Source organism: Temnothorax curvispinosus, unplaced genomic scaffold, assembly GCF_003070985.1.
Source record: "Temnothorax curvispinosus isolate PA1 unplaced genomic scaffold, ASM307098v1 QBEX01001498.1, whole genome shotgun sequence".
NCBI classification, from domain to species: domain Eukaryota; kingdom Metazoa; phylum Arthropoda; class Insecta; order Hymenoptera; family Formicidae; genus Temnothorax; species Temnothorax curvispinosus.
The window spans coordinates 1,657,252-1,682,720 of NW_020211278.1; the positions used below are offsets into that span (position 1 = coordinate 1,657,252).

General features: G+C 39.4%; 3 protein-coding genes and 1 long non-coding RNA gene across 10 annotated transcripts in view; 2 read left to right on the forward strand and 2 right to left on the reverse strand.

Moving 5' to 3' along the window:
• The window catches only part of LOC112464556 (atrial natriuretic peptide receptor 1-like), a 94,455-nt gene extending 92,283 nt beyond the window's left edge, over positions 1 to 2,172 (forward strand). For all 7 annotated transcript variants that reach the window (XM_025031642.1, XM_025031656.1, XM_025031650.1 and 4 more), the window contains one exon: positions 677 to 2,172. In XM_025031642.1, coding sequence (XP_024887410.1) covers positions 677 to 1,336 — 660 coding nt within the window. In that variant the 3' untranslated portion in view covers positions 1,337 to 2,172. The remainder of the gene's footprint in view (positions 1 to 676) is intronic.
• LOC112464586 (proclotting enzyme-like) lies at positions 2,046 to 7,334 on the reverse strand. Its single transcript, XM_025031669.1, has 8 exons — positions 7,155 to 7,334; positions 6,326 to 6,462; positions 6,095 to 6,234; positions 5,938 to 6,029; positions 5,245 to 5,566; positions 4,361 to 4,605; positions 3,884 to 4,044; positions 2,046 to 3,663 (listed from the first exon to the last, which is right to left on the reverse strand). The coding sequence occupies exons 1-8, from the start codon at positions 7,261 to 7,263 to the stop codon at positions 3,502 to 3,504; spliced, it is 1,368 nt and encodes a 455-aa protein (XP_024887437.1). The 5' UTR covers positions 7,264 to 7,334; the 3' UTR covers positions 2,046 to 3,501.
• Positions 7,335 to 16,005: 8,671 nt separating this feature from the next.
• LOC112465177 lies at positions 16,006 to 19,822 on the reverse strand. Its single transcript, XM_025032610.1, has 3 exons — positions 19,560 to 19,822; positions 18,857 to 19,038; positions 16,006 to 17,419 (listed from the first exon to the last, which is right to left on the reverse strand). Exons 1-3 carry the CDS (start codon positions 19,607 to 19,609, stop codon positions 17,139 to 17,141), a joined length of 513 nt encoding a protein of 170 aa, XP_024888378.1. The 5' UTR covers positions 19,610 to 19,822; the 3' UTR covers positions 16,006 to 17,138.
• Positions 19,823 to 23,100: 3,278 nt separating this feature from the next.
• Positions 23,101 to 24,503, forward strand: LOC112465184. The gene is made up of 3 exons (XR_003041986.1): positions 23,101 to 23,476; positions 23,615 to 24,112; positions 24,424 to 24,503. It is a non-coding gene; the product is annotated as an uncharacterized LOC112465184 (long non-coding RNA).
• Positions 24,504 to 25,469: the final 966 nt, after the last annotated feature.

Genomic DNA, 25,469 nt, shown 5'->3' on the forward strand with positions numbered 1-25,469 from the left:
AAAGTTCAGCGGTCGCGAGCGAGCCTAGCTCGAGCGGGCGCGCGCGCACTCGCGAAACTCGGCGGGCGGTATGCTGCAGTTAATTAGTAAGATAACGCCGGTGAAACACGCTTGGCAATTCGCGCGTATATGTAGTACCGGGGCTACCGACCGGGATTAAAATTCAGGTGTTTCGTATATATATGGCTGGGCCATTGTAATGCATGCCGCCGCTTATTTGAATATTCCGCGAGTGTGCCTGAGTTAAACGCATTCGCTGATCATTATCGTGTAACAAAGCGATACAATAGTTTCACCTTTGTTATTGAATTCCACTGCAGAACGACCTTAATTAAATCTCTGGAACTGCGCGCTTGTTGTGATTCTTAATCCCCATCCATCGTGGCTAACTACGAACAAGATAATTTCGTTGCCATAGCTAATTGTTTTTCATCTCTATGAATAAATTATCGCGTATTTTGTTTGTAACAGATACTTGAGAGCTATTGTACATTAACGAGTTATTTTTTAACTATTAACTACGCGCAATGAATAATCTAGGAATATATATTAGAAAAATATATTTTTTGCGGAATAATTTTATAAAATACTTATGCAGATTTTATCACACGCCGTAGTGAAAAATATCAAATCGTTTTAACTTGAAATAATCTCTCGTTTTCGCTAATATTCACAGGGTAAAGGTCCGATGACAACTTATTGGTTGATGGGCGAGAAACCAACGAACAACAACATTCAACAGGCAAATCCCACGACGACAATCGGCCAAGTATCGATTCCTATAGATCAATCTCCCGTCACCACGCAAATTCAGATGACGCAACCAAAGCAACAGGAGCAACGGGCGCTCTCCTGCGTCAGCCAGCAGCAGCACAAGTTTCAGGGTCAGTCGGACCAGCCGTATCCGACCCAGCAATCGATTCAGTCGAGGAGTCAGGAGCCAGCGCGGCAGCAGGGACATCCGGGTCAACAGAGACCGCAGGAATCGCAGCACCAAGGTTTAATGACCGCTCAATCGCGGTGCCAAACGGTCCCGACCAATCCATCGTCGACCACGAACCAGATTCAGGGTCAGAGATCCACGACAATTAATCCCGCCTGCGGTCTCGCCGGCGTGACTGGAAACGGCACGCCGAAATCGGTGGTCGCGTCACGTACCATCGTCGCGACGCCGATCGGCAACTCCTCGCCGTCCCGCAACCGCGCGAGCGGACCGCCGAGTGCGAACAACTCCGTGCACCAGGTATACCCGACAGCCGAGAGTATGCCCAATCATACCGAGAGTGGTCCCAATGCGCCGCTTCTGCTACCCGCCGGCGCGGTCCCCAGAGTCTAGCTCTTCTAAGGTGTCCTCCCGGTGACGTCCGCCTTGCCAATTATCGAGCCTCCGAAGGACATCGTGGAGCAACCAAGCCGATCAATGCTCGGGTTCACTGATACGAAACATGATTTTGGTCGAAACTGATCGAAACTGATGCGAAAAAAAATTAGATAACCGGACGAACGGACTTGGACGTGAGGACGACGGAAGCGAAGGATTCATCCATCATCCTGATCTACCAAAGCTTTTAAAATTTAGATTCTTCGTTTCGGGAGTAATCAAAGTGATTTGTGAACATATCGTGGCAACAATTGTCTTCTATCAGATTTACGATAAAGGTGCTTCTCTTGAATTAATTAACGTTAGTTTCAACGACGACGTTTCTTGATTTCTAGAAAGTGTCTGTTAAATTAGGATTCTAGATAATTAAATAGTGAAAGGTTTGCTTTTGGTACCATAAATCCTGACTGTTATTCGCATTTGCGATAGATATAGCTGACAAGGGACCGACTCCAAGTTCGCTGAAAGTGATCTCTTCCTACAAGGTATTATGGAACCAATGTTTACCGATTAACGCAATTTAGAATAAATACGAGTATCGCGTATGAGTTAATCGCGCGATAAGGATGGACAATGAGGATCGTCTGATTGGATGATCCGAATCCAGAACTAGAGAGGAAGGAGCAATTAATTATAGAGAGGTACACGACCGGGGCGACGTACTTTTGCCGAAGGTACTTACAGCCTTCCGTATATGGACACTGCAGTATTATACCGGTCGTGTGTGTGTGTGCATTTTATTTATTCGTACCAAAGCGAGAACACTCGCATTTCCCGTTTACGCGCGTACGTCCCCATGCGATTCATTTGCAAAGGCAGATAAAAATGCAACGGGCTTACAATTAGCTTACCATTAGCGGCAAGTTTTTCGAAATTGGCCGCAGCCGATACCTGACTCCCGCCGAGCCTTACACGCCGAATTAATTAAAATCCAATCGCGAACGCAAGCGAATTTAAATTCTCTCTCTCTCTCTCTCTTTGTGAGGATCGTAGGGTCCATTTTACCAAAAAAAGAATCGCGATTGACTGAATCGTCTTTTTCTCATGTCTACTTTATTATCGCGATTATTGAGAATGGAAGAGAGAAATAGTTTATCGAGATTGACAGGTTGACGTGAGATTCATCGTAACAGATAGAACGGTAAATTTTCTCCGACCAAAACGTGTTACATATTCTGTAGAAATATTTGCGTAAGCTTCTTCCAATATAACATTCTTATTTATTGCAAAATATTTTTCGTACCCTTCCGACTACGGAATCACGGATCACGAGAAAGCATCATGGAAAACATAGCTCGGCTACAGTGTTTATCGTTACATGCTCGATATGACAAATATGACCGTTCGCAACGCGTCGCGAGACCCATGCAACACAAAATTTCGTACACGTGTAAGGATGTTATATATATATAAATATACAAAAGAGAAAAAGATATATATATATATATATATATGTATACGCAAGTACATGTATATGTTTATGAGATTAGATTATATATATATATGTATGGCTGCAAAAGCAAAAGTTACCGTAGTAACGTCGATGTTTAGGGTCACTCGTGGCAAACGGGGGCTGGGCCTCTCGCAAAACGAGTCTGTGACGTGTCTGAGAAATAATAACGATTGCAAGTGCATATATCTGCGAATGCACACACGAAAACACACACACATGCGCGTATTCATACACACATACACATGTACACAAGACAGGTATGTGCATATGCGGTCGCGATTGCATACCCGTGTTTAATGTATGGGCGAACGGTACAGGTAGCTGATGATACTCTGCGGTCGCCCTGTTGTAAGCGTGGTATGGTGGTACGAGGGGTGTGACGCATCGTAAAGAGCGAAATTCTATCTGTGTCAATCTCTCTTTCAACGATGTACCAATGAATATTCCGAAAATAAAGTTTAATCGTTTTCAAGATCGTCTAAGTTAGCCCCGGCGTCGAGCGGCCATTTAATAAATTCGTTTTCGTACGTGTGTCGCCTCGCTAATCAGAGCCGGAAGGATCGCCTTATCAGCCGGATGCACGCCTTACGTAAGTGAAAAAAATTGCAAATGTATAAAAGTAGAAAAAAATCTTTGGCACGTGAGAGCGGCTGATGCTACGTGACTCTCAAAACACGGCATTCGCGAATATCCAATCGAGGTAAGAGTTCACACGAGTATATATCCCCGGATATCCAGGGTCACCGCAGCGAATCCCCCAAGATACTATCCCGATGTTGACCCACCTGCCGTTGGCGAGTTGATGCAGCAACGGACCGCCCGAGTCACCCTGAAAGAAGAAACGGCTCGTTCGACCAGGTAATGCAATTAAATTAGGTCCGTCCTTCTCTCGACAGTTCCTCAGGCTGTCTTAAATTATTAACAGTTTCAACTAGGAAGACGGCGTTCATTAAAGATGAAGTCTTCCTGGCTAGTCCACGCGCACTTAACATTTCATCACATCGTCGCGACGTCACATCGAGCTCGGAATGAATAAATTATTGTCTCACCTGACAGGCGTCGCGGCCCCCTTGATAAGCGCCGGCGCACAGAGTAGTATTCGGGATCAGTTGCGTGAAGCTGCGAACGCATCTTTCTTGAGGCCACACCGGCACCGTGGCTTCCAACAGCACTGTACTAGTAGGTCCTCCATAGTATTGCGTGCCCCAACCTAAAAATGTTCACGACTTTTAGAGAACAGCTCGCATCTTTTTACTTCCTTCGCGTATCTCGCCGTTTAGCAGGTAAGTCAGAGAAATTAATTTTTTCATGATAAGTTTACACTTACTATTTAAAAAAATTTTTTTAGCGGTAGCAATGACAATAAATCAATCATTTAATCATTTTTATGGCAGTTAAAAAAATAATCTATCATACTATTTGTGTATAAATGACAAGCTTGAATGGAAAAGTTAACATTTGCTATTAATTTTTAGGGATGTATTTAAAATATGATATATATATATATGAGATTTATTTGTACTAACCGGTAACGATGGCGATTTTATTTTCGAACGTTTGTTGAACGGGTGGAAGGCAAATGGGCCAGATGTAGGTGTTAAACACGGTAGGCCGATGAATTTTAATAATAGCGATGTCGTGCTCGTAGGTGTTCAATTTAAAATCCCTGTGTATCCGTATCTCCGACACCATGAAATCCAACGCCCGCGTCTCCTCGGACGTGGTAAAATCGTACTCGCCGAGTCTCACCGTAATGTCACGTGGTTTGTACCTGTAAAAATACGACGGCGGAAACGCGCGGGATAACTGTAACTCATTCCCATAGTCTAACTGTTCATTTCGTGGTTACAACAAACGGACAAAGCGAGCGTGTATATCGCGCGTTAGAGCCTCTGAACGAAGATACGAAGAAATGTGTGCCGGCGCGCCGAAAACATTATAAATTCAACCACGACCGCAGGAATATGAATGTATTGCGTCTGAAATGCCGTTCACATCATCGTAACCTTTGCTCGTAAACTTTGAAGTATGAGCACGTACACATGTGTTCCGAAGTGAATATCATATGCATATGTTTCTTTCTTTATTGTGTAACCACTTGTCGCAATTCTTCTTTTTTAATGCAGCCGCGATTTTTTGAACTATTTTAAACTTTACATTGAAACAAGGTACGATAACGTGAAGTTCTGTTGATCTACATATATGGAAAAATTACATGGAGATAATAAAGAATTTTTATTTAATATCTTGTATAGTAACAAAATAGTTTGAAACTATTAAGCTTAATACGAAGGTATTAAGAACTTGTTTTGTCTTTACAAGGGTCATTCTTCATACTTAAATATTCATTAAAAACTTTAACGAACATCACAGAAGAATAGAGCTGATAGATAGTTACTTGATGGTTTACCTGTAAACGCAGTGTGCGGCGGTGAGCACGTGTCTATCAGTGATCAATACACCCCCGCAATACTGAATCGCGCCTTGTCTGAGAAGAGCCGCCATCCACGGCCATTCTTTAGGGTCAGCCGGTTGGCCACCCGCGACTCTGGTCTTCGTTCTCCCGGTTGTACCGCACCCTCTGGGTCTTCGTGATTCCCTCGTCTCTTGCTTGGCCGACATCGCATCCTTCCCCAAATTCGTATCGCCGTGCACTGTCTCGTTGGCAGATGGTTTGTTCTCGTCCTCGTTCCCGCGGGTTTCGTCCCATTCTTCCTCGTCGTTGTCGAGACCTGCGAGAGAAGAATTGGAACACATACACGTGGCACTCTCGTTCGCTAAGCGGACACTTGATACCGCGAGTACCGTGAGTACCGCGAGAAACATCGGTACTTGTCATGAAAGCGCACGTGTATAGCATTTTCATCAAGATGCGTCAAGTTAGCTGATAAAAACGTTTATGCGCATATTTATTACAAATTTTGCATAAATATATAAAAATATATATCTTACAATTATGACGGTTTATTTAATTAAAAAAAATTATTTTTTAATCGTTACTATCATGTGAAAATAATCTTGTGATATGTAAATAATTTAACTAAATAATATAATTAAACAAAGTTATATTAATCTCAAATAAATAATTAAAATTTATACAAACTCGCTATCGCCGGTAACTTGCTGGCTAAATCATCGTGGAATGTCCTTTTCGATCGAGCTGTCATGCTATCCGGACAGCACACACCGACGTACCTGCGACAAAGAAAACATTAATAATAGAAACAATTGATGCATGAAAACATAATGTGTGAGCTTACTTCTCCTCAATTATGCATATATAACCCATAAATTGCGGAAAGTACGAGCGGGATTGATCAAAAACCGCCAAAGGGCATCCAGTGAAAAACTTGCAGTGGCCGCTTCGATTTCCCGGCGCGATGCAAGATTGATATGCTTTCTAGAAAAAAAAAATAAATTCCTATTATAGCATTCTTATTTTAAGTACCGTCCAAATCTATAGAGAATGTGATAAGTTTACGATAACGCACCTTCGGGGATAAAATCGTAAGTTTTTGATCGACAAGCCGTTTGTAGCGAAGGTACGAATGGGAAATGTCTTCCGGAAATCGAAGCAGTTCCGCATGAAGACGTGCCTGCCATTCCTGATTCCCAACCATCGACGAATCTAAGAAATATGGGACGTCCCACATGCATCGGTGAACACGATGCATGTGCGCGTTTCCGTGTGCGTGTGCGTGTGCGTGAACACATGTATAACGTGTATCGAAATTTAGAGAGGACCATTGAAAGATAGAACGTCTGGATGATACATTATCGTAATATGATTTGACTATTTCCGTTGAAAGAATACGCCTTTTCGAAGACTTGCGAAACATAAAAATACGTTTCAATCTGCTTTTACAACTCTTGATTTATAACGCGCCTCGATGCGTTTGCATTTAATGTATACGTTGAAAAATATTGCGGTCAAGAAAAGCGCGCATTCTCATGTAATATGACACAAACTCTATGAATATCTATCAAAAGTAGTCTGATTGTGTCATAGTTTATAAAACAGATCGCGTGGACATGTCGGACGTATGATCTGAATCATCATATAGAAATATATTTTCCTATTTTATCAAAAATGTAATAATTTATCCTGAACTAAACCAAACATAAAAATAAATATTTTTTTTATCGATTTGCACTGTTATTACTTATTTCGTAGGAAACACAATCAAGTTAGTTCAAAGTTCAAATTTAAATTTGAAAATAACAAGTTAAATTTAATTATAGTAAAGTAAGTAATTTTTTTTCGCAGTGCATATTTATAACGTAAAAATCTAAGATTATTTAATATAAAACAATGCTTACCCGTGGTGTTTTGAAAATCAACGGGGAGACATCGGCAGCATTGAAGGATGCACAATAAAAAGAATAACACAATTTGATAGATACTAATGCGCGTCATTTTAATTAACATATATCGGCGCACCGACTCTCGTTATGTGACAAGTCACGGCAACGTAACGGCGGCTTTTTAGTCGACAACCAGGGAACAGACAATGACTCCGAAATATGGAAAACCGTCACTTATATACACATACACGCCTGTACTATACGGAACCACGCAAACGCTCTTTCAAGCTGGATATCTACCATTAGGCGCTCGCGTGACGCGCAAGTTTCTTACGTGCATAAGTATAAGAACAATTTAATGAAAAATGTTGATACATTAATTATTATTATATTTTTACTGCTACCACTTGAGTAGCTATAGTTAAGTATTTTGTACTGCATTAATATATACGGAAAAATAATTTCTTATTTGAGAAATGAAATAGAACATATACAAGAAAAATATTTTAAATAATTTGCAAGTTTCAATAAAAAATGCTTGCTGTAACTTGAACAATGTATATTTCTTTAAAATTGTTTGCTATTGTTGAGCGATATCTCACGTCTAATTGAACTTGTGCCGCGTCAGATTATTGTAGTACAAAAGTACTTCATGCATGCTGCATTGTGCCAATTCAACGCGGCAATTCGACATCGCTTCTCCAGTCTCCGATCATTCAATGAACCTATTAACGCCGCATAATTGACGCAAAGGCTAAGGCCGCGAATCAGGAGTCACTTCGTGGAAGTGGAGAAGCGAGGCGGGAGAATTACGCGCGACCTGTCTGGACAAAGGTTAATTCATGCGAATACTCGGCGGCGCATACGCTTGTCAAAGCGAGAAGTAATGGACGGCCGATAACTTGAGAAATATTCGATTCCGTTCGAGTCCGTTTCATTAAACCGCTTGACGCCGCAGACTCCGCGACGCGACGGAATCTCGCCGCTGCTGGTCCGGGAGCTGGAGAAGGATAGCGGGACCACGCGAGAGTCCATCCCGTGAGAAGAGCGGAGAGGAGCGGAAACGTGGCCGAGGATGGACGAGGGGAGTCGCGGGCGAGAATGAAAGGAACGAGGCTCTCTCTTTACCCGACAGACAAATCCCGCGGTCTCCGTCTCTAAATGCGATACTCGAGAAAACGGACATCACCCACATACCTGTCCAGGCCATTGGCATCGCCGTGCCACGCGGCGTACGCACGCACGCACGCACGCACGTACGTATCGACGTACGAGAGTATAGTACATACATACACACATAAACGTCGCGTGAGAAGCGAACGATTTGTGTACCTTGGAGTATTTATAGGCGAACAGTTAGACGTATCAACACTATTTAACATTTAGATAAAATTATTTTCGTGTCACGAATTCAGCGGTAAATGTAGTTCTGATTCTTATCTGCTTGTATTGTGCTTCTACCACGCACATCATACGCTCTTGTATTACTTAGATATAAATAAAATTTAGATGTGTCCTCTGTTTAATGGAGCATTCTAAAGATAGATACGGAGCACTTTAAAGATTCTTAACCGATATCCATAACATTTCGCCGAAGGGGACACGATTCAGTTGCGAGTGAGAGAAACGCGCTTCTCAGCATTTTACGCATGTCGGCTATCTATTTATGCACGCGTCATTGATCGCTCCGAATGAAACGTAACTCGAAGTTGACTGTGCCAATAACGGGTCATGCTCGTTCTTTCCTTTTTCTTTTTTCGGATTAAGATCCGCGAATCTCTTACTCAACGAAATAAAACGCATATAAAAAGCAATTTGAGAGCCAAGCTAGAGTCAGAATTAGACGTTGAAAAATTTAATTACTGTAGTCTGTGTAAAATTTAATTATTCTCTCTACTCTAAAGAAAAAGTAGAATTAGATTTATCTGCATTATAGCCAGCGACAAATTAACGACATAAAACTCGGACGAGGCATTTCGTCCGCGAATGAGGGAAAAAATGTAATTAAATTCGTAATTCTCTCAGAGAAATGTCCGCATTTCGCAGTTGAATGATAAAGCGTCTAATAATACAGTTCTTTAACGTTTGAAATGTGCGTTCTCCGTGTTCATTGTATGTTCAGCCGTACAAAAGAATAAGTATACACATCGAGTCCTCAAGTCTCCAAGTCTTTCCGGGTGTTTAACGCATTGTGTGCGTTTAACAGTAAATCCATCATTTGCGTCCCAGAATTCGTCTTTGGGCGCTGCACCAAAAAGGACGTTGTTGCTCGAATATGATCCTTTGTGAGAGAAATAAAATACCGGGTTTCACGAGATATCACGTAAGGTTCGCGTGCAAGCAAAATTGACTCGCCACAAAATGACTTTACGATGGAAAGGAGAACAGCGCGAGTTTTTCAGAACGTTCCTTATGCGAACGTACACGAAACTGAATACGTTTTTAGAGGAATGTGCGTTTGCGAAATTATAAAGAATTGAAAAAAAAAAAAGAAGGAAACGAGAATTTACACGAACGTTGAATTTACGCGTCGATAAGAAATTATCATCATCCGACGCGTTTCACCTCGAGATCTTTCGTACAAGATTGAGGGCGCAACATCTCCGTCCTAAATCCACTTGTGAGTAAGATTAATTTGACGTTGTATCGGCAAGCCTTCGTGCTCACAATTTTGGAAGAAGATGGATGTATTTGCATATAAAGTAATGCTTGTAATATGATTTGTCAAGAAGTTTTAAGATCTGTCTTGCTCGTATTACCTATCGCACGTGCTGTTGTTATTCTCCGATAAAGAAAAACAGTGGTAATGAAAAGATTGAGACAATGATTTACGAGCAAGAAATGACTAAGTCAACTGTGATCGCTCAAATTAAGACAGGTGCCAATGGACATGTGTTTAAAATAACACAGGGAACTTAGCGCGATGACAATCTAATTCCTCGGCGTCACGTATCAACTTTACGACCTTTCTTCAAAGATATTCGATCGTGAGATACGTTGCTTGATAACCGTCGTAAGAAGAAACGAGAGACGCAAAGTGTGCGCGTGTCTCTAGAATGACAGAGAGTGACGGAAGAAAAACGAGAGGGAAAGAGAGACGGAATGAAATCCGGAGAGATCGCGATTTGGGGGCAAAAGCCCGGGGCATTACCATTTAAGGTACCCCGTACATATCCCTTTTCTGCTCCGCGCGTCTCTGGCACGCATAATCACGAGATATATTTTGCACGCTATCTATCCACTAAAAATTGTCTTTTTTATGCGATATATTTTCGACGGGGACTGATAAACATATAAGACTTTGCATAACTTTATCGTTTCATTATGCACCGATTATTCAATTAATATAACATAATACAACATTATTACAGTATTATAGTATTATTATAGTATCTTGAAAATGTTATACTTACATGTCTTACATATAAATGAACTCGTGATTATTTGTCAGGCTGTCGAGAAATAATTACAATTTATATAAAGTGTAGATATCATATTACTTGATAATTGCTACTTTTATATGTACGCGTAATCATATCACACGTTATTTTGTATTTAGGGACCAAATTACTGACGATCGTGAAATACAGTTCATGAATAAAGAGCATACATCCTAAATTTACGAGAAATCAGAAATGGTCTATATCTTCGTTAACACGAAAGATAGCAGGGAGTCTTCCTAGGAATCGCCGCACGCATTCGGAGATTAAAGGGCAGAATGGAAGATGGAATAATAAACGAGAAAGGAAAGCACGCGCTAACGAGATTTGGGTTTCTACCTGTCACGTTCTTTCAATTTTAATGGTAACTAAAGCTGAACTAAAAGCGGCGGCTAACAAGGCGTGAGATCATTCTAAGTTGTCTAAAAAGAAACGCTGTCACGCGTTCTGAAACGATAATCGTTTGCGATTATGATTGCTGCCTATGATTGCTGCCTAACTTTAATTAAAAAACGTCCTGCGTTGCAACAAAAATTGCTGCAAAAAAATTTAATACAGAAAGATAAACAGTTTACCGTGCTATTTTAATTAAATAGTATAAAGCAGAAAATTTATTCAAAGAAAATTAATTTTTATAATACTTTTACACTAGCTTTAAGAAGATCTATTACGGATAATAAAAAATGCAATTAGAACTACGTACCAGAGGGCGGCAGAGGGTGAATATATTTCGTACACAATAAACCCAAGAAAAATTAATTATGCAAAAAAATGATTGCTCTTCTTTATCCTAATCTTACGCCTTCGAATCGAAGACTCGAATCGTAAATGACTTTCGGCAAACTCGTTTATAGCCGTGGATTATTTTCGTACATAGACTTCACCTGCGGTAGTTTATAAAAAGAACGGTGCGAGGTGAATACACTGCAACTATGAAATGTCGCTTAAATATAGAATGTCCCCCGAAAATGAGAGGTCATAAAGAAATAAAGTCATAAAATCGCCCGGCGAATGTTCTACTACCTTGGAAGTTTATAGCTTCATTGTGCCATCGTAGATAAGGAAATATCTAGTAGAAAGTGACGACGCCCTCGAGAGAGATTATCGCTCGCCAGAAAAAAGAAAATAATGTGCCTTCCCGCACAGATCCATCCATTTCCGCGTAGGATATTGCACGAATTTCTCCTACGTTATTTTCGCCTTCCGATGTTCGGATATGCCGTGGTTTACCATTTTAAGATCTTTTTACGCTTTAGAAAGTTCTATATTTTACATTCACCCCGGAATTAAATGTGCCAGAATGCACGACTTGAAATGTATAATACTAGATTTAATTCTCCTGTTGCAAGAAAAATTGTAGAAAGGATCTTTCTCTATAATCTGAAGTTATTTTACTACGCGATTAGCAGCAAAGCGCGGTCGACTAATCCACATAATATTACCTCTTTTTCTGATAGCCGACGACAATCTTGAACTATAAAAATTGTAGATAACAATTATAAATATATAATGGCGCTTTAATTAATTTTAATTTTGAAGTTTTTTATATATTAAAGCTACATATAAGATGAATAAATCTTTTTATTGCTTTCTAAGTTAAAGATCAAGCTCGTACGCCCGTGGCAGCACGTTTATTGCTACTTAATGACCAAAACCATCTTAGTCACGCTTTGGAACGGTAAACGAAACGGCCGCACACAAGCGGCCGCGGGCGAATCGGGAAAGTGTGATTGAAGTTGACCAGGGAGGGCAGAGGAACCGCTGCCTCGTAAACTAACGAGACGTCGAAGCGATAATGCCAACCATAATTCGCGACGAGTTACGAACGGCCGCGTCGTGTCGCGTAGTCGTGCGCTTCGAGATGGCATAATTGGTATATAAAGTAGAAATTAAGTTGGTAGCCCCTCGATGTGAGTGAAACTCCATGGACCCGCGAGAGAATCGTTCGAGAGACTTCGTTCGACTGGCGGCAACCGCATTCGGTTATTACCTTGTATTTTCGTCGGTGCACGCATGTGTTTTCCGTGGATGGTGTTTAAATTACTTTAAAGGAGCGCACGGTGATAAAATCGCGAAAAATATGACCGAGCGTGTCCGATAATAGCGACGGCGTTAATAAGCGCCGGGAGAAATATCGGTGGCGACATTATCAAACGTATATGTCGCGGCCGATAAACCCGAGCAGATTCACAATAAACAACACTTGTACGAGAAATCGTTCTATCTTTTATGGACAAACGAGTGTAAGATTTCGTTAAATTTTTAATTTTTTAAGCATTACCCAAGAAGGCGATATGATTCCGATAAATAAATATTTTGACATCTCATCGAGGTATGAAAGTTGGAATCATAAAAATGTGATATTCGCGTTTATTATTTGATACGACATATCATATCTGCAGCACTGGAAATCGAAATTCGCTCGAAGTTCTGTCTTCTTTCAATCTCCCCGAGTTCATCCAATCTTCTCAGTTCTCCTCGAAATCCACTCGCGCGTGATCCGAAAAGCTCAATGCGGATGAAAGGGAACGAAAGGGAGAGAAAGAAGGGGAAGAGAGAGACGAAGAGGAGCGCCGAGGTTGCACCCTCGTAAAGTAACGAAACGTCGAAGTGGCACCGCGCTGCATAATTTCTGATGAGTTACGAGGCACGCGCCCATACCGCGGTTCGTAGCTCGTTGCAATCGGCATATAAAGTAGAAATTAATATGATGACGGTGAAATTTTCTAAAAGAATTCGCATCCGGACCGAAGATACGAAGAAAGGGGGGCGACCGCGCGCGTTGTTATTACCTCTTAGGCCGGATCACCTTGCACTCGCGTAACGGCAAATACGGCGCGTGTGTGCGTACGAGTGGGAAAGGGAGGAGACACACATAAATATCCTTACCGTATCTCCGTAGTAATTAGCGCCGCTATCGCGGCATTTCGACGTAAAAAGTCTCGTGGAATAAAGACGTCGACCGGGTCATTATCGCACACGTCGCGTAATCGTAGGGAGAGGTAATGTTCAAGTCACAACGTAAGTAGAAGGTTATTCTTGTCAGTAAATAGATCACTTTGCTATATTGAGTTCCTGCGTGACTCCGTCATGCAACGCAATTTATAAGATTGTATTCAAGCGATGCTATTTTATCAAATTATATATATCTGCAATTACGCGTTAAATATTGAGATAAAAATAGAAATAATACGTATACATAGGTATTAAGCTAAAAATATTTTCTCGTATCATATTTCTGGGTGGATATTAGAATGAAAAAGTTTTTATTGAATCCATTACACAAAGTAGCGTGTATATTTTATTGTCATTTCAAAAAGACATAAACAAAGCGACGGCAATTTTTACGGCGTCCATATCGACGATGGAATCCATATTTCAAACGCCACTGTTCCAGGAAACTCTTTTCCTATGCAAGAGAAAAAGATATTCTCTCTTGAATTGCATACCTGTTCAGAATTCCGATGCTTGCTCCTTCTCCCGTCTCGACGCTTCCGCTACCGCGCATCGGGTGGACCTCTCCTGCATCCTTCCGACGATTACCATCTGTAACGACGCATTTCGGGATCCCCGTGTCAGCGGTCCTGACAAATTAGCGTCTCTAACGAGACATTCCCGTCGTAGAGATCTCATCTCGCCGAGCTTCCCGTTCCGCAAGAGTCATGCATTTTAATGACTTGCCGCGAAAAATCTCAACTTTACGAATGAGTTATAAAAAAGGCAGTACGAAGTCACGCCGCTTGTATTTCGCGAGCTTGACTATATTCGAGGAATGGTTTTCTGCGCCTCGCGATTCCCATTTTATTCGCTCGCCGGCTATTCGAGAGCATTCAGTTCGATTGAGAAAATAGATGCTCCGCTTTGGAAAACGCGCGTCTCGCTCGCAGCAAGCACACGTATCGCCGATGTGCAAGGCAAAAGAATAATTACTGTGCATCGCTCGAGGATACGCGTCCAAATCGTCCAATCGTTCGGGAGAAAATTATTCGAACGCACCATCGATTGGGTACAATGCTGATTGCACAATTTATCATTTATTTAGATCTCTAGAGACTGCATGTTAATCATTAAAAATAGAAGAAAAATTGAATTGATATTTTGAAATAGCATTTCAATTTTTTATAGAAAGTAAATAAATTTTTACAAGATTGTATATGCCAGAAGATCTCTTATTTCAGAAATGTTTAACATAAAATAGCTTTATATTCCTCTAAAGAAAAAAATGTAAAAATAGAAACAGTTGCATCACGTCAAAATTTCTACTTTATATCTGTATATTATTATATAATATTTTTATTTTTAAATCTGCAAGTTTTTATTCTAATTTATTTATCAGTTTATTTTGTCACGGCTATTTTTTTCGGTTTGCTTTAAAAAAAATGCCACAAAGAGGTCGATTAAATATGTACATCTCTATTAATGCACATTTACGGTTTCACTCAAGTTTTTATAGTACTATAGAGTAATAAAATTTCAAGGGCTAAAACTGATAGCCCTACAGTCCTTACCAGTTTACGCCCACGTGTTTCGTGATCGTGGTCACGCGTAGACAATGATCCCACATCCATTAAAAAAAAAAAAAGACCGAAAACCGACCGATCTCGCACGCACCGAAACTCACGTGGGAGTATCCCTTTCCGAAGCGCGTAGGGAGTCTCGTATTACGTATCCTTTTGTATGCGTATGTAAATCTATCGGCAACGGCGTAGAGACGAATGATGAAAGGGAAGAAAGTACGTATCGTCTCGAAAGTTCGCATTCGACGCACGATAAAACGCTGCCACTTTCGTTTTTATTCATGTGTTCGAATAATCCAATGTTTACGAAGAAAACGTCTCTTCAGAGTATACATTTCTGCTCGCTATTCTTCATAATTTTGTTTTTAATTTTTGCAATTTCCTGCTTTTAATTTTTCGCAATTCATAATATATATATATATTTTTGTTTACCTATAAGAAAATGAATTCAGCGCTAAATCCATTTACATGAAAACAAAGTCGTGAAAATTGCGTCGTAACTTACTTTATGGTGTTACTTTATAGAAAAACATGAAGGGGAATAATTCGGCGTTTTTCCAGCCTTTAGTGACGTTTACGAGTACATTATAAAATTCTATAAATATGTTAATAAGTGCTGCAGTTATATGCCGAAAGCATTTCTCGCCAGGTGACTGTAAAAATATCAAAAACATAAATATAATATAAGTATACAATTTTACACATTTTCACTGATAATGGCATTTATAAATATAATTACGCGTTGGGTAACGACATTTTTATTGTTGGATACAGCTTCGACGCCATTGCGCGAAAAATATATATATGTATGTCGCGTTTGTTTCGCATACGTGTAAATATTCTGTATGTGCGTCGAAACGCGAACGGTACTCCACCCATATCCTCCCCTGAAAATTTCGTAGTCGTATATCGTAACAAATGATTCTTTATTGGTCAAACCTCTTTCGCGTGCAAATTTATTCCCATTTTTTTATTCATCGCTTTTCTTTGCCTTGCTCAATTGAAACTCGTGTTTCTATTATGATTAAATGATAGGTTTTCTGTCTGTATATTAAAAAAAATACATGACGCGATTCCGTCCTTTAACACTTGCAACTCTTTCATAAAAATGCGTGAAAATATTCAGTCATTTACGTTAACTGTCGTTAATAGCCTTAGTAAACATTCTTTTTCAGCATAAAACGCTGAGTAGACATTAAAAAGAACATAAATTTATGTCGTCGTTTTACATGATAATTATAACTTTTAAACAAAATTAATATTGCGTTTATTTGAAAAAAAAGTAAAAAAAACTAATGTGCTAAAATCAGATTTATTAAGTAGCAAATAATCAGTTTTACCAACAATGAATAGTACATAAAAACATTGGTAAGAGTTTTTATCGAGCGTTTTAATCGAGAAGGGCTTTATTCGCAATGTAGCCAAAGTACACAAGTGGGAGAATTCTTTGTCACAACGAGTGGTTATTCAGCTGAACATACATAGTAGGAAACCACAATGAACGGATATCGATATTGATACCGCAAAGTCGATAATGCCAGTGCATATTTTAATTGAAATTTGTTATTTCAAATTTCCTCTTACAGAATTATAATAAAAAATTAGCCGTATTCGCGTTTCGTCGATTTGCGTAACTCGATAATGGTGTGACTTTCCCCACCGCATAACTCACGATTTTACTGTCGCATTTTACGATCAGTTTACGTCCTCTCTGCATGACAGATAACGATATTCCGCGAAGCGTACAAACTACACGCTTATCAACGTTTTTCGACGTATCTTCTTAAGAGAATAGATGAGAAAAACAAATTTTTCTGACATTGCCATCGAATTCTAACGAACAAAAATTCAATAATATTCTGCGATTATCGTGATTCATAATTTCTCTCGTTATTTATTTTGTTGTCGAAAGCTTTACAGTTGTAGCTTTATCTTCTTTTTTTCTAATCAATTATGAACTTATCTTAATTCCTTTATATAAGGTTTAAGCAATGCAAATTATATACTATAATATAGAACATAAAAACGAGAATGTATCGTTTTTACTTTTCGTCTGTGATGATTTCGGGTATGGCACCTGGAGTGGTGAGGTTCAGCTTCCAGCGAATCTTATCGGTGGCATTAGTTCTTGGATTGAAAGAAACCTCGTTGTGATAAAGATATTTCCCATCGTTTTCTTCCTCAATCCGACGCACGTACGGTTCTCCATCTGGCGTATGACCGGACTCGATCGTTTGTGACTTACCATTTACATAGCTGTATCTTGTGATTTTGCCGCCATTTGTTATTACACTTCCACTTGTTATTATACGTCCTTGTGCATCTGCGAACAAATTTTATTGTGAGCTAATTTTTCTTACTATTTATGTAACATTAATTATGCGATAACCTGATGCTTGTCACGCAATGTTTACGTAATAATTAATGATAGATCAAATAAGACTGCAATAACTGTTATCAATACGTGTCATCAATAGTTATTTGTGTAACAAGTGCTGTAAGATGGAAATTGGACTTGCGGAGTGGACGCACAAGCCGGAGGCGAGTGCGATCACCCGCACGTCCAATTTTCAACTTAACACACGTGTTACACACCCTATTTTATATTACAAGTGCGTGGAAAGTGGCCCATTACGCGCGTGTCACGCGCGTAATGTGCCACTTTTCACGCACGTGTGATGTAAAATATGTTTACACGTTCAGGGAGTTCAAAACTCTTAAAACTGATGTTGAATTGTCATCGTTACGCGAAATAGAACATCATTTTTTAATCTTTTAATTTCGGAAATTACTTTAATGTGATCAAATTTGGAAAAAACTTGATATTTTATTTACAAGCAGACATTATTTTAAACAAACTATAATCTAGTTAATCGTCAACGATAATGTAATATCACAATAGAATTTTGTTCGATCCAGCAAGTGCAGCTCTATGACATCCTATTAAATTCTTGATTAATTGCTTTTAAATTACAATGTCATAGATGTTTGATTCCAAGCGGGTATTACGGCGATTAAATTTTTATCGATACTAATCGCCAATAACACTATTCGATTCGATACGCTCGTGGATATAGCTACGTGCTAATTGCATAGGTAAACGTTCCGCGCGGAATTAAACGTCGATAACGAATTAACGGACCGATTGAATGCAAAAGGGATAATCGGCCGTTTTGAGACTTAGCAGAGAATGCTGAGTGTCTGCTTCTCGTATCACGGCCGATAGTGAAAGGAACGTCGACTGCGTCGCGAACGAGATGCGATTTTGGAATCTCCGTCTCTCTATCTTTCGCAACGATAAAGAATATCGTTATTATGCAAACGTGTCGACCTCTCTCTTCCGCGTGCGATAGGAAAGAGACTGCGTTTTTACATATTACATTAAGATATTGATGCTCCGGCATTTTCCAAACAGGAAACGACAGAAAAATAACTGCAATTGGAAATCTTGACTCAGACGTTTAAAAATATATTAGATAAAATAGTGCAAAGTTATCTATTTAATTTCGTGATGCGCTTCAGTGCACACGGATACATCGCTGTGATTTCTATTATATTTTTTAGTTGCATAAACAATGCAAAAATTACTTTTTAAAATTCTTTCAACTTTTGGATTATCTATTGATATCAAATACAGGTAAGTGTGCGTTACGCTATTTTAAATGCGATTTAATTTTTATTACATATCAATGCTTTAGACATGATCCCTATATTAAATAAACAGCCAGTCAACATTATAAAATATTTTACGATCGATTACCTTTCGGTAGGTTTGCAATTGCTTTGTCGACTTCTGCGAGCGCCGGTCGCAATGAATTCTCTATTTGCGAATTCACATGTTGGGTTAATTCTTGCGTCTGCCGTTGAATATTGCGAGTCATAGCACTGATTTGTTCGTTCAATTCTCTCATCCAATCCGGAGCACTCGCCCCCGGATGAGCACTGCAACATAAAAAATTATGTGAACTATCGGGGATCAATAATTATACACTTCACTTGTTTGCTCGGTCACGTATACGCAATTATGGTAAACTATATGTTCGCATGTATGCAACACGATGATTCATACGCGCCGACCGTGAATACCTAAATGCGCACATGACGACATGACGATATCAGTTATAAATGTGTCCTGTCGCGACACTAAACAGTGTCGCAGCGCATTTAACTTAAAAATACTTTGTCGACTCATAATAAAATTTTAATGGCTAAAGCTGAATCCAGACCAAGCAAACAAACGCACAATTTGCTTCGACAAATGTGTGTCGCGAATACTCGCGGCAATTAAGTTGTTCGTTTGTGTTTGTGCGCGCTTATTCAATCGGTCTGGATTCGCGGCGAGATCTCGATACAGGCACCTGACTCGATTATCGCACCAGCGATTACATAATCGGTATTTAATTTATGTTCACTGTATGTCCAGGAAAAGAAATAATAAGCTATTTCCACTGAGAAAGACTGACCTGGCCAACAATGCAACGAGGATCGCGACGTAGCAGACTTTCGTGGCCATTTTCGTCCGATATTCTCCGGATCTTCGCCGACCGTTAGACAAACGTCAGGCGAGAAAGTAGAGTCGCGCTTTTCTCCGCAACCGTAAGCGCGTAAGGAAAATCCGGTTAGATCACGTCGTACACAAGCGGATATCGCACAAATGTCCGTGCACCGGCGATCAACGATCGGCTATATTGCACCTAGCGCTGCTAACGTTCTGTCGCGCCCCGCCGTTCCTCTACACTTATATATACAGACAGACATTCTCTGGTAACGATGTTATCGCTATGCCGTGGCCATGTACGCGTTTTCATAGGTCGTTCGATAGTCGGGGACCAAGGAAACGTGAAGTTTTTAAAGGAAGGAGAAAATCCCCGTGGAATCATTGGATAACGTCATAAGCGATGTTGCTGATAACAAAAGACGGAGGAAATTAAGAGATAAAAAGTTTCGTTATTATTAGGAAGTCAAAGAAGGAATTTAAAAATCGTGCTTAATCTGTAAAATTTTGTTATATTTCTTTGATTTTTGTCAAGTTCTTAACGTTACATTTTAATATTATATTATACATTATTAACATTATATTTTATTAATATAATATAATCATACAACATGCAGTTTTCTTTTATATGATAGATTACTAATAAGAGTATTAATAGATGCTTTATTAACATAAAATATCTCATAATATATATTTTGCATATTAATATTACATCATATATAATAAGTACGTATCACTATTTTCAAGTTAAGCGACATCATTCTTCCATTAGGGCACAACATGTGACGTTTATTTTTTTTAGAGAATTCTTTAATCGTCCCGATTCCCGATCCGCCGCATCGATCATCGCTCCGATCAGACACGGATGCTAAAAGGATAACGCGAGGTGTCGAGTCGAGATAAATCGTGTGTATCAAATTTCTCCCGAATTTCGCGGCCTTCGGCGACCGCGGTGCGGAAAACAGAGATGCGTCGGTGAGATTTATCACGATGCCCTTTTGGACCACTGTAATTTCTCGAGACGACGGCGTAACTTGACCGCTTGATATATCGAGCTCTCGTTACACTTCTCGCCACACGAGGAATAACTTTTCCACGATGGCAGTCAACGAATCACGCGCGAGCACGTATCTCATGCGTAGGTATTGCACGATTATCTGGCCGTCCAATATGTCATTGTTTCTGTGAGCTTGAATTAAATATTAAAAAAGGTACAAGTGAAAAATGTGTGTAATAAAAATTTGCGGGAATTATTAAATTGTGGAAAAAAAAGCTTTTTTTATTAAGTAAACGTTTTTTCTTTCTATATATTTTTTTGGAAACGAAAATAAATCATAAACATTTAATTGTATAATTCTGTTTTAAATGAAATAATTAAACAATTCAAACTTTTATCGTCAAAAAGAATTAATTTATCGTCAAAAGGAATAATAGCACACTCGATGAAATCAATTTGAAAAATAAAAAGTAAAGAAAGAAAATTAGTCGTGTTATCGTGTATGTGTATTTTATAATACGCTGAATATATTTTGAAAAGTTAACCGACGCATCGACGTCAAATCGACTTCGATTCGACTAATTATTTCGGGGCAGGGTGCGTTTTGTTTACGCAAGCTCGCCGCGTGTTATCATCCGCACAATGAGACTCGAATCGGTAGTATCGGTACCTACTCGGTAGACAACGGTCACTTCGTGGGTCGTAGTGTTATTACCTCTCCGAAACACGGCCGCGACGGGTACTAGGAGAAACCGTGGACACTCATGCACCCACGTACAATTAACAATTCTTAACGCGCGCGCTTGATTAATTGCCGCAATTAGCGTCTCGTAAACGCATCGAAGCGACGGGCTGTTTATCAACGCGCGTGTCTCGCACAATTCAATCATTTGAGATAGAATTCAGAACGGGAGAGGAATTATAAACTATTTATTCCATCGCGCCGTTTGACGAATGGAATAATTATTTCGCCGATTTTAAACGCAATTATTTTCGGATCGAGGGCATAAGAATATAATACACGAGCCGTAAATAACACGCGATGAGTTTCGCGGAATTTGAAATGTTTGAAATGCATGGCGAACGTATGCGATTTGTTATTCAGTTCGCGTAAGCATACGCTGAAGCGGATGTAACATTGCCACTGGGGATGACGCGTTAATTAGTGGTGATTGCGATTTTCGAGTTCGTCCATGACTCTGTATTGCGAAATGTCGCGAGTCACGATTCCCGAGCGGATCGTAGCTTCATGAATTTCTACTCTTTTCGCGTTATTCCTTCGAGATCTGTCGCTATCGGCAAATCTAAGGGCATGTCTGTATGTATACATACATACCAGAGAGAATCAAGGAATAATGTAGCGGATATATAGTGTTCCCTACTCTGATTGGTTCCGCCATTTTCTGACAAACTTCATAAGAATGACAAGGACAGCGCGCTGTTTAGTACGTTAATAAGCGGGGAGCACACACTTTTGCACAACGCATAATGCGTAAGCATAAGAAAATTGATTGGTCTATTTCCTTATGCACATGTGTATGGACCAATCAATTTTCTTATGCTTACACAGTAAAAAATCGTGCGTCCAAATGTTAAAATTTTCTTGTGTTACCAAGATTTGACTATTATTTCAATGGAAAATTAACATACAACAGCTATTTAATTATTTTCGTAACATTTTCATGTGTTATATTAATGTCAACGTGATAACTTAACACTTTATGTATGTCATTTAGAAATTGAATATTATTTTAAGTTTTTTTAACATAATTATTTCAAAAAATCAACACGCCTTAAAGTTATTTTAACATAAACAAAAGTTAAAGTAAATCTTCAAATAATCGTAAACTTTGACATACAAAATAATCAAATTTACTACAATCAAATGTTCAAAACAACATTTCTCTTAAGTTGAAATAACTATCGTTTATTCAAATATGTTATATCGACATTTTTTACAAGTTATTTTTACATTATACTTAAAGTTAAAAGAACAAATATAAATGTAAAATATAGTGTCAATAAATTAACATTTCTAATTTGTCAACAAGTAACACACGATGAATGAGTTATTTTAACTCAAAATTTAGAGTGGACTTTCTGGGACATTTGAAAAATGTTACGATTAACATTTTATTTTTTACTGTGTACGCATTATACGTTATGCAGAAGTGTGTGCTCTCCGCTTAAGCGGGGAGCATACACTTTTGCACAACGCATAATGCGTAAGCATAAGAAAGTTGATTGGTCCATACACATGTGCATAAAGAAATAGACCAATCAGTTTTCTTATGCTTACGTATTATGCGTTATGCAGAAGTGTGTGCTCCCCGTTTTACGTGGAGGTGGAGGGAATGTACTGGTAACGCACACCAAAGCAGAGACCACGTCCGTGTACGCTCGACAGTGCTGGAAAAGGGCGGATTTCCGGTAAATCCGCTTCGCTCTTCCTTGATTCTCTCTGCTCTGGGTATAGCGCTAATCTGTTGCGCCACAAAATAGTCCGTATATACGGGTCCTAAGTTTCTAACCTGACCGTGCCTCTGTATGTCGCCTGATCCCAGCGTCGCGTCGGGCCGCGGTGGTTGGCGCGTGAAGTTGGTCGCGTGATTTTCAAATCCTCTCCGTCCATTTCGTGCGTCGCATTAATTTGCGGGATGTCGTGAGTGTTGAACAGATCACAGTTTGGTACGATCGTACGTTATCATCGCGACGTAAAAATGAAGTAAGTACGCGTTCGATTACCGGGTCGGGAGTGCCGTACACAAAGTGTCGCGAGCGTTGTGCCGTGTATTATACATGTGTCTACATACGTGTGTGCAACGAAGAAACCTTAGAGGAGAAGGAGGCCTTGGGGGGCATCGGGCAACGGCGGAGCAACACTTTGGGTGAGTACCTTACTTATTTATTTATTATTTGTTACGGGATTGGTCGTTTTCTGGGAATTGCATCGTTATTAGATGCTTCCGTGTGAGAAAAGATGTATGAAAAATTCAAATTAATTTACACGTATTTGTATTTTACAGGTTAACGGCTTTTTACAACTCCGCTGCTGCGCATCGGGTTGGTCAGTCGAATCGTGCCTTACTTTAATTTGAGATAAATAGAACTGAAAGAATACACACTAGGTACTTTCCATTTACCGACACAAGTCGACACAAGTCTCGTTCTCTCTTTGTTACTCCTTGAATGCCAAGACTGATAAAACGACGTTTGTGTCGACTTGTGTATCAATACAACGTTTGATAGATCTAGTCACTATTAGTGTCTTGAAATAGATGAGCTAAAAACAGATTAGTACTAATGGATATGTAATCCTGAAACATATTATTCATTCGTCTCATAAAATTCACGTTGCGACTAACGGGAGTGCCACACAAAATATCGCGCGACGATCGTATAAAATTAGTTCGAGCGTAATTAATCGTGCTCCCGCGAGTGAATGCTACAAGGAAACGACAACAGGACAAAAAAGGGGAAGAGGAGGCCTGGGTGGCATCCCGCATCGACAGAGCAGTCAAAGAGTGAGTAATTTGTTACCTATATATACATTTATATATTTTTATATTTTTTGTACAAAATTGATCGGTTCTTAATTAAATATTTAAATCATTTATATCTGAATGATACATGTAAAAAATATAAAGAAGAAAACTTTTCTATATTACGAAATCTAAAGTTAATACTAAAAAAAAAAAATTTTTTTAGAAATTAAATTTTGTATTAAATATCTCATGAAAAAAACAAATAAAAAGTTTAATACGCTCAAGATTATTTTTTGGAATATTAATTATTCCACACTCTGTTATAATTTGGGTCTATTTGTATTTTACAGATCAACGTGGATGAGTTACTGCGTATCCGTACTACAGTGAGCGTTAAATTATCTCTCCGGCATCGGCGGAACAACGATGGGTGAGTGATTCATCATTTATACGTTTTATGCCATTTGGGAAATTAACTGTTTATTCTCGTTTTATTTGGATCGCACGCGTTTTCGTGTTCGGAGAATTTACATAAGAATTAGAGAGGAATATTAAGAAAACGGTTGCGCGAATACTGTTTTCAATTACGTCGTTTATGATTCGAGGTTCACTATCGGTAATTAAAACAGCGATGAAAATAATTATGTAACATGCTTATGTTAAAAATTTATTTAAAATGATATGGAATTGGAATGCGAGGGAGAAAGTCTCTCTGCAATTTTAATGCATATGATTCTCGATATGATTAAATAAAAGCGTGTAAGAGTAACTTTTCTATTAGTAATCAACTTGTCAGCGTCAGCTAATTAATATATAACATACGTCGCACATAAAAGACTAAGAAGCGAAATCAACAACGAAGGTTTCACCTAAACTGCAAAGATCAATGCATAATAGATCGGTGAACGTGAAATTCGATACGAATGGCCAACTCTTATCGCTCTTAACTTGAAAACCGTTGCGATCTCGACATTTTCGTATTAAAAGATTTTCTCCGATTAATCCTCATAGCACGATGTTAAAATATTACACGGTGATTGAACGCATTATCTATATAGTTTATATATGATTACGTCGTTCGGAATCGCAACTTTGCCACGACCCAGTTGTCATGTTCCGATCGATGGGAATAAGAGATCAGTCCTGCGCATCTGCACCGTCGGAATCTGCAATCACCGAGATTATACCGGTTTCAATCCTCCAGCTTGCGTGGCAGGATCGCTACACGAGACGTGTCTCTTTTTTTAATCGTGTCGCACGCTCGCTGCGCCCTAATCGTCCCTAAACGTCGTGGGTCGCACGGGGTAACGAGCTGCACGTCTCGAAGCCGATTAAGATTGAGCGTAAGAGGATCTGACGGAGGCGGTCGTAAGAAAAAGCACGAGCGATTTATTTC